The 12,627-nt window shown below is 44.1% G+C and overlaps 1 protein-coding gene across 1 annotated transcript; it reads left to right on the top strand.

Moving 5' to 3' along the window:
• The first annotated feature begins 495 nt into the window (after positions 1–495).
• On the top strand, positions 496–1,230 carry phlda1 (pleckstrin homology-like domain, family A, member 1). The gene has a single exon (XM_079184043.1). The coding sequence runs from the start codon at positions 544–546 to the stop codon at positions 1,003–1,005; it is 462 nt and encodes a 153-aa protein (XP_079040169.1). The 5' UTR covers positions 496–543; the 3' UTR covers positions 1,006–1,230.
• Positions 1,231–12,627: the final 11,397 nt, after the last annotated feature.

The raw sequence follows: 12,627 nt of genomic DNA, 5'->3' as shown, positions 1-12,627 counted from the left end.
CCTCAAGGAATTATGTGTTTTTTCCCCCTCATGCCTTTGATCATTTTGGGACCCCTCAGATTTATTTTAAGAGCTTCCTCTGGGGTCTCGAACATCAGGTTGGGAACCACTAGGATGTACATTAAGTAGTATCCAATGGAAGAAACTCACGTGTAGTACCTCAACAATTATAGCCTACTCGTGTAAAGGTGAACGCCACATAAACCTTCTAAACTAACTACTTGCAGGTTTATCATCTGAATTGCTGTTTGTGTATTGGGCATGAGATTCCCCCTATAATATCTCAAATTACAAATCCTTATCGTTATTGGGCTGCTTTCAGAGTCGGGAGGCTGGGTGCCACTGAGGGGGGCGGTGCACCTCTCCAGCAGACCCCTCCCGCCCCTCACACACTGTGACCAGCAGCCAGACAGACAGACTCTCTCCCACGACAACCGAGCGCTGCTCATCTCATGCCTCCGCTTGCTTCGGGATAGCCGTTCATCTGTCCGTCCGTCCGCCACAGCACCCGGGGAGGTGGAAGCCTGAAGCGTCCGGGCGAAGATGCTGGAAAACGGGAGGAAGGTGTTCAAGGAGGGTCTGCTGGAGAAGCGGAGCGACGGGCTGCTGCAGCTCTGGAAGAAGAAGCACTGCGTCCTGACCGAGGACGGCGTGCTGCTGCTGCCACCGAAGCAGCACGACCAGCCGCAGCACCACCATCCGCACTACGGCGGCGGGGACGTGGGCAAAGTCAAGGAGCTGCACTTCGCCAACATGAAGACGGTGGACTGCGTGGAGCGCAAGGGCAAGTACGTCTACTTCACGGTGGTCATGGCGGAGGGCAAGGAGATCGACTTCAGGTGCCCGCAGGACGAGGGCTGGAACGCGGAGATCACCTTGCAGATGGTCCAGTACAAGAACCGGCAGGCGATCCTCGCCGTCAAGTCCACCCGACAGAAGCAGCAGCTGCTCGTAGTGCAGATGCCCGGCCAGAAGACTGTCCGCAACTCGCCAAACGTGGCGTGACCTGCGGCGAATCCCGCGGACATTGGTGCACCAATAACTGGCAGACAGAAAGCGAAATTGAGGGGAGGGAGGGCTTCCCATGTCCGGAGACCACCTGGGGATCCCCTTACAAATGACGGACCCGTGTTTGTTGTTTTTCCCGCTGGATTTATATGCGGAGAACGAGGACGTCTGTTTTCATCATAGGCTACACTCTTCCCTCACAGATCAAACCCTGAGCGAATAAGCTGGCAGAGGGGAACGAAATCGTCCAAAATGTGGATTTACTTTGGCGTAAAGAAAAGTTTGGGAGCCCCTGCTGTATGCCTGCCCCCATGTCCCACTCATGGAGGTGAAATGTGCTGGATATCCATTCCAATGCAGGTTTGATCTGTAATACAACAAGGTCTCCCCCTTATCCATAACATATGGCTTTACGCGCGGAGATAAATCGATTTGAAGTACGCACGATGCGTAACTGTTGACACCAACACTGGAAAGAGGAATATTTCTTTATACAAAGCTTTTAAAATTTGATTTACACGAGGGAATCAATATTTGAGCATATTGAAGTCCGCGGTTTTAAAGTTGAGCAATTGAAAACTCCAAATGATGCGTAAAGACGCGCTATCATTTGGCACAAATCAAAAGCGGTCAGGTAAATCCCCGACATTTTTAAGTTTATGCACATACGTACACTACCAAATTTACACTCTAACACAGTCGGCAATATGTGCCACCCCAGAAACATGTATGACGCTTACAGTCCATCTACACACCGCAGTAAGCTGCTTTGTGCCCATGCACGTGGCTCCTTGTGGCACATGGGGATTTCTTGACACACTGAGGTTTCATTCCGGCAAAACATTAATGGACCGAACACTCGGAAACAGTGTGGTCACATGTTATTATTCTGTCATTGTGATAAAATGGTGGAAACACTGGTGCTGCCAAGGCTTTGATTTGAAGGGAGACACTGTAAGTGTAACTGATTTTTACTTTGTCCAAAAGTTACTGTTCTCCACGTTCTCCTCTTATGTAAGAAAGAAAAGTATCCTCAGCTAAAACCTTCACATAAAGAAAGGGGGGAAACAAGTTGTTTTCATTTTGTCGGTATGAGCTTGATGCTGACCGTTGCAATGAAATGAGCAGCTTGAGGTCCTGTTTTATTGAGTCCATGTTTCCAGTGACTTTAGACTTGCCTCCTGCATCGTGCCCCATCAGTCTGCAGTCTGTCTAATTGATTGCATCCGCGGGTTAATTGGACTGGAGGATGAATATTGACGAGGTTATCTCTCTGCCGCTTCACCACACACCTCCACTCTCCAGGAGAACCCCTCTTCCATGCGGTGGTGTCCACATACCAGCGTCCCCTTTTCAATACAGTGACTTATTTCACAAAAGACTGATGGACAAAAAGCATGTGAGAACACAACTGTACTCTACTGTCGCGATGGGTTTATCCCTTATTTATTAGATGTATATATTTCTATTAAAAAAAATGTTATGTTTGTTGATGAATGTTCAGTGTGTTTGTTGCGGTTCCTAGTCCACATGTTACACACTAAGTCCATTGGGAATAAGCTTACATATAGTTATTTTAGGGTGGTTGCTGTAGGTTAGTCAGATCAACTCATCACTGGTAAAATGTGTTTTTGTTTTTCAACTGAACCAAAGAATCATTTCATTATGTTTTTCGCTCTTGTGCAGTAATACAGCTCAGAATATACGAAATACTACAGATATATGATGAGATAACTGCATGATTGCTTGATTTATTAATAGCCACAATACATGTTAGTATTTTCATTGTGTACATCCATCATTTTCCAGCATTCATAGATAACTAAGCTATATCTTGATTTCTTGTCTTAAATCTTAGTAAGATAGCCTACTAGATAATTACCCTGTTTGTTTTCAGTGGCTACAGAGAGAAGCTTAGTTTTTATAGTGAGTAAGTAACATGCACAGTTGGGTTTTTGTTGTATTGACTGCTCTAAAGGCAATTTCATTGGTTGCATTAAATCTTAGTGGGTGGGGACCAATAACCTCTGTTTTCTGGCTTTATACTGTGGTCTGAAAGCAAACGATGGAGGAAACCAATAGGCCCAGCCTACTACTTGTGATTGATAACCAACAAAGAGGAAAACTACCATGGCATTTTAAATGTGGACATTCAGAGATATTTCTTCTGTTTTTAAACTCCTTGGTCAAAAGCTAAGGTAGCTTGTTCGCTGTGTTGCTCCATCGAAATAGTAGTCAGAGTATAACTGCTTCACAAAAGAGACGTGGTTTGAAGACATGTAGGACAGGAGTCAATGATACAAATAAGTTTCTTGAATAATCTGCGTCAATGGCTTGCTTATTGTGAGTTACTTACGGTTCAAACAAGCTTGCTTACTGTAAGTTAGCTTCTGTGCTAACATAGACTGTATGGTGCTAGCTAGCTTGCTTTCTGTTAGTTAACAGAACTAACTAGCCTAACTAACTCCCACTGCTCTTCTTGGCCCTCCCCCACCCACTAACATGTACCACAGCCAATCAGAATATTTCTGTCTCCAGCAGCTCTGCCTCTCAGACAGTTCATCAAACTATCTCTAATCTGCAACTATCATGCTGGAAGTTATGAAACGCTTTTTTTTTTTGCAGGAGAAAATGAACAAGCTTAATAATGTGACTGTTGTGAAAGGGATGGCGGGGATATACGGGGCAACGTTGAATGGAACGTGACAGGCAACGGCTTCCACTGTTGTTTTTTTAAATGACGGTGGGATGTCGTACTGTCAGGAAACATTATTATCTCACTATGGCTCATGTCATTTCCTGTTTGCTGGAAAGTGTTTCCCACTGCTTCGCCACTCTTGCCAGTGTACCACAGCCAAACCAACACATGCCTTGGTGTTGTTGTCATCTCCCACACAGGGTAATAGCTGTGCCCTTTATCTAATGTGACTGGTGTGATGCTTCTCCGACATGCCTTCCTGTTGCCATCATTACACACACAGTTATAGCGGTGCCCTTTGTAGCCACTGTCCAATTTCCTATTTCAACGTGAGATCTATTTTCATACCTCGAAAAGACACATTCCATTAAAAGAAAACAAAATAAAAACAGTGTCTCGTGTGGTTTCTTTCTGTCTCCTGTGCAACAGCATAATGTGTGTCAGAGCCCTGCGGTTCAGCGGGATCATTGAAGCGACCTGTTTAAGTAGCTGCTGCCCTGTCGGTCTCCGGCCTTTCATGCTTTACAGCCGCTGAACCGCTCACCCCCTGCTTCCTGGTCTAAATGTAGAAGCCATGTGGAGAATTAGGTTTCACTGCCAGTTGTTGCCGCTCAGATGCACTGCCAGCGCGTAATGTCAAAAGCACACGTGGCCCTGGCTACTCTCCTGTCTTAACGCTGAGCTAATTCAATTAAACGCAGTGCACAGGATGGCAACCTGTCTGAAACATGGAGGGCTCGCTGCTGCCGGAGAGGAGCGTCGCTGTAAGGAAGCAGCATAGTCTCTCTAAATATTAAAGTCTGGACCCTAGAGTCACCTGCGATCCCGGTCTTTCAACACTGCATTTCAAAATGTAAAATAGTCACACTAGTGCAATCAGGATCCAGAATGGAAATGCTTGCCCTGGCAAGATAGAATAAGATACATTTAAAAAAAGCTCAGTAATTTCCTAAAACAGCTGGGCACTGTAGTAGGGCCTTTAATTGTTGCCTGATGTACTTTAGTCGACAAAATGTTTTCAGAATGGATACATAGTGTAGCACAAAAAGAAACAAAATCTCTCACATGTTAAATTAGTCTGAAACTGTAGCATCAAGCTGATCTTTGGGACTGATGGGAGAGCAAGCCATACTAGCTGGCTTCATAGCAGCCTTTATGGATGCGTGGCAGGCATTGACCCGCTTACCTCTTTTGGTAACTGTGGCCATTCTGGGCAACAGCATACAATAATGATGAAGTCACGTTGACGGACATGTCTGCCTCTCCAAGCCTGCGCGTCCTTCTCTTCTCTGGACACAAACACACAGTGGGTTGCATAAACTCAACACAGACTATTTGTCCCTTCCTCATGGCATCTTGCCAGTGATGGGCCTCTGTCACACAGCGTCTTCGATTTTTTCTTTTGTCCTAAAAAATGAATTCTTCAAACATTCCCCTCAGAACTGGACTCAAATCTGTTAGCACAGACCAAAAGCTAGCTCTTGCATGCAACAATGCTGATATGTTCCTGGATCTTTGGCTCTGCAGTGAGTCCGGTCCATAAACAGGCCATTTGTATGTATGCCACAGTGCTTCCTGGCAGATGGGGCATGGAAACTTGTCATGCCTTGTTGATTTTACAGCACTGCATTCACGTGTTTATAAATTCCAGGATATTCCCAGTAATCAATAACCTTCCCGGGATCCATTGTGTCTGATTAGGGCTGAATAACATTAGCAGCGCTGCAGTGCAAGAGGGCCTCGGAGGGTTATTGATCCATAAACTGAATATTACTAAAAGGTGTGAGTTTAGGGACCTGTTGGGATTACTGTGATATAAAGGGCAACAGTGACTCCCTTTGTCTGTCCAGAAGTATATATGGTTCTATGCAATTGTCCATTGTCTAACATTAAGATGGTGCTGAGCCATCTATCAGTTTGAATGCATTTCTGGTGTGTTACCGTCCACATGACAATCGATGGAAAAGATGTGACAGATGGAAGTCGGTGATGCAACACACCTGGAAGAGGCCATCAGAGCAGAGGTGTTGAGTTGTACCTGAACGGGTGAATTGATTTGTTGTTTTGCTGTAACAGTTTAGAACTATGCACCATTTTATCATAGACTGTATAAAATGGTCGAATGGTGACATTTATGTTTTAACTGTACATGGTCCCTTTTAAATAAATAAATAATAATGGAAAAAAATATTGACGTAATCTCCGGGATGTCGCCCATAGGTTTCTCAAGCGCCGCTGTGAAGCTCGAAATGGGCATCTCGGGCCGTCGCCATCTTGGCGGTGACAGCACAACCTAATTCCCGGCTAATGCCAGAGCAGTTTATTGAAAATGCTAACGCCAAACAAACCTTGAGACCGCCCCCACCTCAAAGTGATCATGCCCTTAATTATGCCGGATTTTAAGCCGTAGTATAATTTGAACAGGTGAGTTATTTAAAAATTCACCACCTGTACAGTTGTCATTAACAGGGATATTAGCTAAAGAGACCAAAAACGTTTTGTACCAGGCTGTACACTTGTTTATTTCTGCTCTTAAATTTGGCATTTTAACATGGGGGTCTATGGGGATTGAGTCGCTTTTGAAGTCAGCCTAAAGTAGCCATTTGAGGAACTACAGTTTTTGGCACTATCAAGTTTTTTCTAAGATTTCAGCCTCGGTGGTGGCCTCTTGGTTTTTATCCCATAAAATGAAACACTGAACTGTCTGCAACGAGAGAGGAACAAGAAGCCAGAAGAGGCCTACCACCACCAGCTTTGCAAGAAGACGTCACCGGGTCATGCAGTGTCCAGTCCAGTCCAGGTGAGTCAAACCCGTTCCAACCCAGGCTAAGAAAACAGAAGACACAAACAGGAATATTTTCACATTAGAATTGCAGAACACAGAACCAGGTTCTCAGCTCGATGTGAAAAGTATGCCATATTTGTAAAATTCAGTTATTGTCATGTTTTGGGGCGGTTTATAGTTCTTTCATGTAGTATTTCATGCTGAAAAGATTCAGGACTCATGGAAAATGAGTTAGCAAACAGATAGCTAGCATACACAGAGTAACATTAGGGTTGGTTTGGAGTCTTGCTTCAGGCCACCTGGCGTATATAAATAATTACTCTCCTTTTTCCTCTGTTTTGGTTTCTCCAGCGCTCCATTATAATCACCAACTAGTTGCTAACTTCTGTGTTTGTGCCAAACCCAACTGACATACAGTGAGCCTGACATTTGACCCACTTTGCCTGCTTGGTAATCTGAATGCGATCTTGATTGAAGACTTTGCATGACATAATAATCATAAACATTTGTATTTTAATGATGCATGATTGGTGTGTGATGTGGTGTGCTTTGGTATAATCCTCATTCATTAGACGCACACAGCACCATGCACCATATGATCCACTGAATAGACTCAATGTGCTGTAACAGTAGCATGCTACATACAATACCCATTGTGTTAGCATTGAAATTGTGTGACATTTCCGTTTTTTTCCTCCATTTTTATCAGATTTCAGACGAGCAATCTGCCGGTCAAAGATGCTCATCAGCACTGCTGGTGTATTTGCTTTTCATGTGCTCGACTGGTTGCCATGCCAACCCTTGCAGAAACCAGTTAGTCAATGGTCTGATTGGTTTTATTCTTATCTGTCCACCTTGTTTTAGAAAACTTTCCCTACGGCACTCAGGTTACTGAAACGGCTGTATAAAAGCCATAATCATCTTCAGGATGTTCATTACTCAGATTACAGTCACTCTCATTGAGCTGCACATCTCCATCATATCTGTGCTCACCGATCACTCAGAGATGCGGATGAGGCAGCCCCCTCGGATGGCTTCGTTATTTCCAACAAACGATACCAGGTACACAAAAGCAAGGCCCATTATTCTGGGACATCTGGCGTCAGCGAGACTCCACGGGGCCCCCGTCAGAAGAAGAAGCAGCTCATCAGCACAGAGGACGGAGAGCAGATTGTTCACACGCTCGCTGCTTTGTTTTCTCCCAACTGTGTAGGCGGGAGATAGATAGGTGTTGGATTGCTTTTACGGCGCTTCATTCAAGCTGTGTGTCAGAATGAAAGCCAACTTGTTTGTGCCTCTGTGTGGAGATCTGAAGTAGGGATACTTGTGAGTGTTCTTCATTATTCTGCACTGGAGGATTACGGCCGAACATAAAATGAAAAATCCCACACTTCAGATCTTCATTCCATTCATTCTCCATTCAGCATCATTAAACCATTATACTTTATGTTATTAGCCATTAGCAGGCTGTGCAGTGTGGGATGGGGATATAAAAATCCCGGAATACTTAGCCATCTGCTCAGTAGTACATAAATTGTGTTTAAACCTTCTATGGAAAGGACCCAACTGGTAAGAAAAAGCTGAAAATGATGAGCAAGCTGGCTTTTTCAGAATGTATTTCAGATTGTCATGTTGCCCGTGTCACTCCATGTGTATGTGTGTGGGTGCAGATTGGAGTTTCAGTTATGCAAACATGTCTCGGAGGCAAAGCTGCCCCGGCATAGAAGGGCATCAATCGCCATCTCTGTGACTCATAGAGACAGAGGCAAATTTTGCTCACATTCAAATGGACGCGTATTCGATGTGATCTCATGCTGGTCGAGTCACAGTTTTTCTGGTCAGGTAAACCGAGAGCTGTGAACAAGAGGAGAGATGGGAGGTTAGGCAAATGTTAATGACACCTGGTGCTTTTGGTGGTTGATGCTTATAGTCACATTGAAGCTCAGGGACCGGCCGCACAAAGAGCTCTTCGAGCAGTCGTTCCCAAAGACCGGGTCGCAGGGGGTTTTATTAGATTCTGCAAATACATTTGCAGAATTTCTTCTCTAGTTTTTTATGTAACATTTATATCTGCAGTACACTTTTGAGCCATATGAGGCAGCCTGGATGTTCGTGTTGTTCTGATAATTGTTGTCTACTTACAACATTGAATCTAATGTGAAGGCTGGAGTACATTCTGCTTGTTTTACTGATGAGAGAAACATGAAAATAATTGAAAATTTGCTCTTCTTACGATTTATAGATACAGTCTATTGAGATTGCAATGACCAAAACAGCTCAAACTTGAGTGAATACTGGATTTCTTTCTTGTGGCCACTGCAATGAATCCCAGTCTTGGGTCGTGACTGCTGGACATGTCAGTAAGCAACTGTGCTCAAACATCGTTACAAAGAGATCAATGTGATCACACAAAAATAAAGCAAGCCAGTTAACCTTCCACAACCAGAATGTAACATGATTCATCATGTGAGTAGAAATAAATTTGACATTTATTGTTTCCATATTTGTCCAAAAGTTCTTTTCAGCCATTCAACCTTGGCAGTTAGTCAACACGTCCTCCAAAAGAGCGTAGTCTTTGGATTCAACAACAAGGTGATATGTGTCCCTCAACAGCAGCCCTGGGCAGTGTTTGTACATACAACTCAAACTACAATTTTCTTTGTGTGTGTGTGTGTGTGTGTGCGTGCGTGCGTGTTGCTATAGAGTCCGGAGTGTTTGTGGACAGTCTGTAGATTTGGCTCTCCTACATTTTCCTGCCCCTTGACCATCTCTGTGCTAGCTGGCTTTAGTCCTAGACTACCTTCCTCTCTCTCCACACACACACACACACACACACACACACAAACACACAAACACACCGAAGCACCTGTTGCCAAACCAGCCTCTCTCAGCGATTAGAGCAGGAAGTTGGTGATAAGAGCAGAAGTGTCACCTTGGTCTCTGCTGCCACACACACAGAGCCGTGCAGTATGAGTTTATTACGATCCCCTCTTTGGGAGTTAAATTAATGAGTGTTACTTTGACAATGGCAAAACAGATGTTCCATACAATTGTGGGTTTACGACATTCTATTTTACATTTTTTAACTTTCTTGACGGACGCCCCTTCAAGAGATTTGAGTGTCTCCATCTCTCATGCCTTAAAAAGACGACAAGGGATATTTGTCAAATAATAGATTTACTTGTTTTTGTCCAAAAAGCATCATTACGTAGTTGCGGCTACTCCTCCCATGTGTGTTTACGTTTTTACATTTGTTTTTTAACCGTTTCCCCTGGTAAGACACACATATCTTCACACACAAACACACACAAACACACACACACACACAGTAAACATCCTCTCCCTTATCAGTATGAATATGCAGGTGGTGTAAGCTGCAGACTCCTGAACTCAAATACACACAGACAGATGCACTCAGTCTGTACAAACGCAAGCCCCCCCCCCCCCCCCCCCCCCCGCCTACAGACCCACACACAGGTGATATGCTGTCTGCCAGCGATAACAGCAGTCGGGGGCAGCTGAGCGGACACAACCTCCTCCTGGCTTCCTCAAGGTCGCCGATAGGCCGACGGCGGCAGGGACAGCTGTGTCTCAGCCAATCGCTGACCTCCCTCTGTTTGTTTGAAAAGCTCAGTTGGTCTTTTGCATGAGATAACACCTTTGTTACACTGGGATTATCTTCTCCCTGGAGCCAAACTGTCGTTAAAAACAATGCAAATGGAGACGGGCGAAACGCTTTGCAGGCAAATTCATCTGGAGTTAGGAGAGTTAGCCAAGACCGGTTTGGCAACTAACAATGGCTTTTTTGTTCATTTTTCCTGTCAACAGCTGTAGATTTTCTATCCCTGCAAAGCGATAGCTGAAAAAGAGCTAAGTCCATGTTAAGAGGGCTTCATGATTTCTCTAAATGAAGTCATTTTTAACATGCCATCATTTGCTCTGACCTTATTTCTTAATGAGGTTGAACAGCAAATCCCTGAGCTCCTCCTTCAGCCAGGTGACACAGGTTCCATCCCTTGTGTCAGTCAACATCCCAGCCGAGTGAACGGACACACTTCTGATTCAACCTCGTGTCACGTACAAACGTAATAAAACCAGGTCTTGAGGAGGTCCCGTCTTAGTAAAAATCCCTCTCTGTGCTGGAGATGCACTCAAATCGCAGTCGGCGGAAAGAATCTCATTCCAGCGCGAGGCCATTGTCATAGTTTCCTGAAATGACTCTGGGATTTGTCCCGGCATGGATTGAGAGTAATGGTCGGGTCTGAGGAGAAGACGCAGCGAGGGCTGAGACAGTGTTTACTTCAGTGTGAGAAATTCCCCTAATTGGAGACAGGAACTGTGCATGAGATGCGATCGTTCAGCCACAGCTGGATGCGAGGACTCCAGAATACCATTACGACAGTCTAGCGTAGAGTATGTGGTTATGTTTAGAATGCATACCGAGACAATTAAAACATGACAGTGAATACAATGTTCATGTTTACGCTCTCAATGTCTGTTTTTAATAGGGCACTTAGTTAGGTTAGTGTTACTTTTTTACTGTTACTGACACTGTAACTGTGTTACATCGATGATCAGCTTGATCTTAACGGCACCATTTTATTAAGTTCTGACATATATGAAGGAATCCCTCATTTGTAGTCGTCCCTCCAGGATCTCGCTGTGTTCCTTTGATAGCAGCCTCAAATTACTATGATTAAGAATGGCCCGAGAAAAAAAAACTGAGCTAAAATGTGTGAACCTTTTATGTGCTAAATTGTAAATTGTTTAAGTGTAAGTTACTGATTATCACAATAAGGATGGGTGATAAACTGCATACATAAAATCTAATTTTTATTTTCAAGCTGGGGAGCAATTCACAACTTTTATCTTTTTTTTTTTTTACGACCAAAAGATAATTGACATTTCATTTGTTCTTGTCTTCCTGTGTGAGACTGTTGAGAAATCTGATATAAGAAGCGCCCCGCTTGTCGCCGTTACAACCAATCAAGAACTAAAGGTTATGTCTTCAGGACGGACTGTCAGCCTGTTCACAGATCAGAAGCTTCCTCTGCTCCTGCTGTTCGTCTTTCTTGACATCAGCCTGACAACAGCACCTGGCAGGCAGGGACACACATCGCAACATAGTATCTGCACACTGTTCAGTCGACAGGGCGTCGCAAACCAAGAACTCAGATCAGTGTCCGGAGCATAGAAATAGAATAGGAGTAGAACGGACATTCCCATTCAAATCAATGTAGCAGGATGTTCAGAGCAACGTCCATGTTTATGTGTACCGCCCGGAGCTCCTCACAGGACGCTGATTGGTCCGGTCACTGGCTCGCCAGCCACAAACATATTACTTGAAGCCTGTCGTGATCCCGCGATTCTCACGTGATCTTGTGAGAATCCAGCTGCCGCGAAAGATAAAGCAAACCAGAGCCAGCTAGTCACACAGAGGACAACAGTCCTGCACATGTGCAGGACTGTTGTGCCATCCTGCAGTGTGTGCGTGTGCATGCGCACGTGTGTATGTGTGCACATAGTGTAATTATACACGTCACAGTTCACGGGACTGTCATGACTTTAAGACAGCTTAATTAGACAGCTATCACCTAGTCGTTACTCAATTTGTGCACATTGTAATAACTTAGTTTTCACAATGTAGATATTTTACGCATTGTGCAAGATCTATAATTTGAATTAATACAATCATAACATGTATGAGAAAGGATTCTGGGAGTCCTATCTCTTGCATGTACATATATTTTGTTACTTGTTGTGTCCTAAATTGATTCTCTAATAAATCTGACCTGAGTACTCAGGAGGCAAAGTTCTTTATACTAAAGGAATGTTTGTGTGTGTGAAGATTGCAGCTTGAAGGATGAAAGCGGTTCTGAACTGGTCAATCCTTACGAAGAAAACTGAGGTGATTGATAAAATTGGCAAACATTCCTCCAACACTTTTTTTTGTTTTTGTGTGGAAAAATAGTAACATGTCGCAATAATTGCAATAATTCCCCTCCTTCTAAGGAAACGCTGATGTCATTGATGTGACTACTGCGAGTCAGACATGCACAGAGCATGTGGCGCTGTGTCGGTGACAACAGTAGCTGACCTGACATTTGCCAAATCAGTATGAATGCGCAACCTTTTT

The sequence above is a fragment of the Pholis gunnellus genome (assembly GCF_910591455.1).
Source record: "Pholis gunnellus genome assembly, chromosome: 22".
Taxonomy (NCBI): Eukaryota; Metazoa; Chordata; class Actinopteri; order Perciformes; family Pholidae; genus Pholis; species Pholis gunnellus.
The sequence above is the reverse complement of the archived record's forward strand: the minus strand, read 5'-3'. Positions and strand labels throughout refer to the sequence as shown.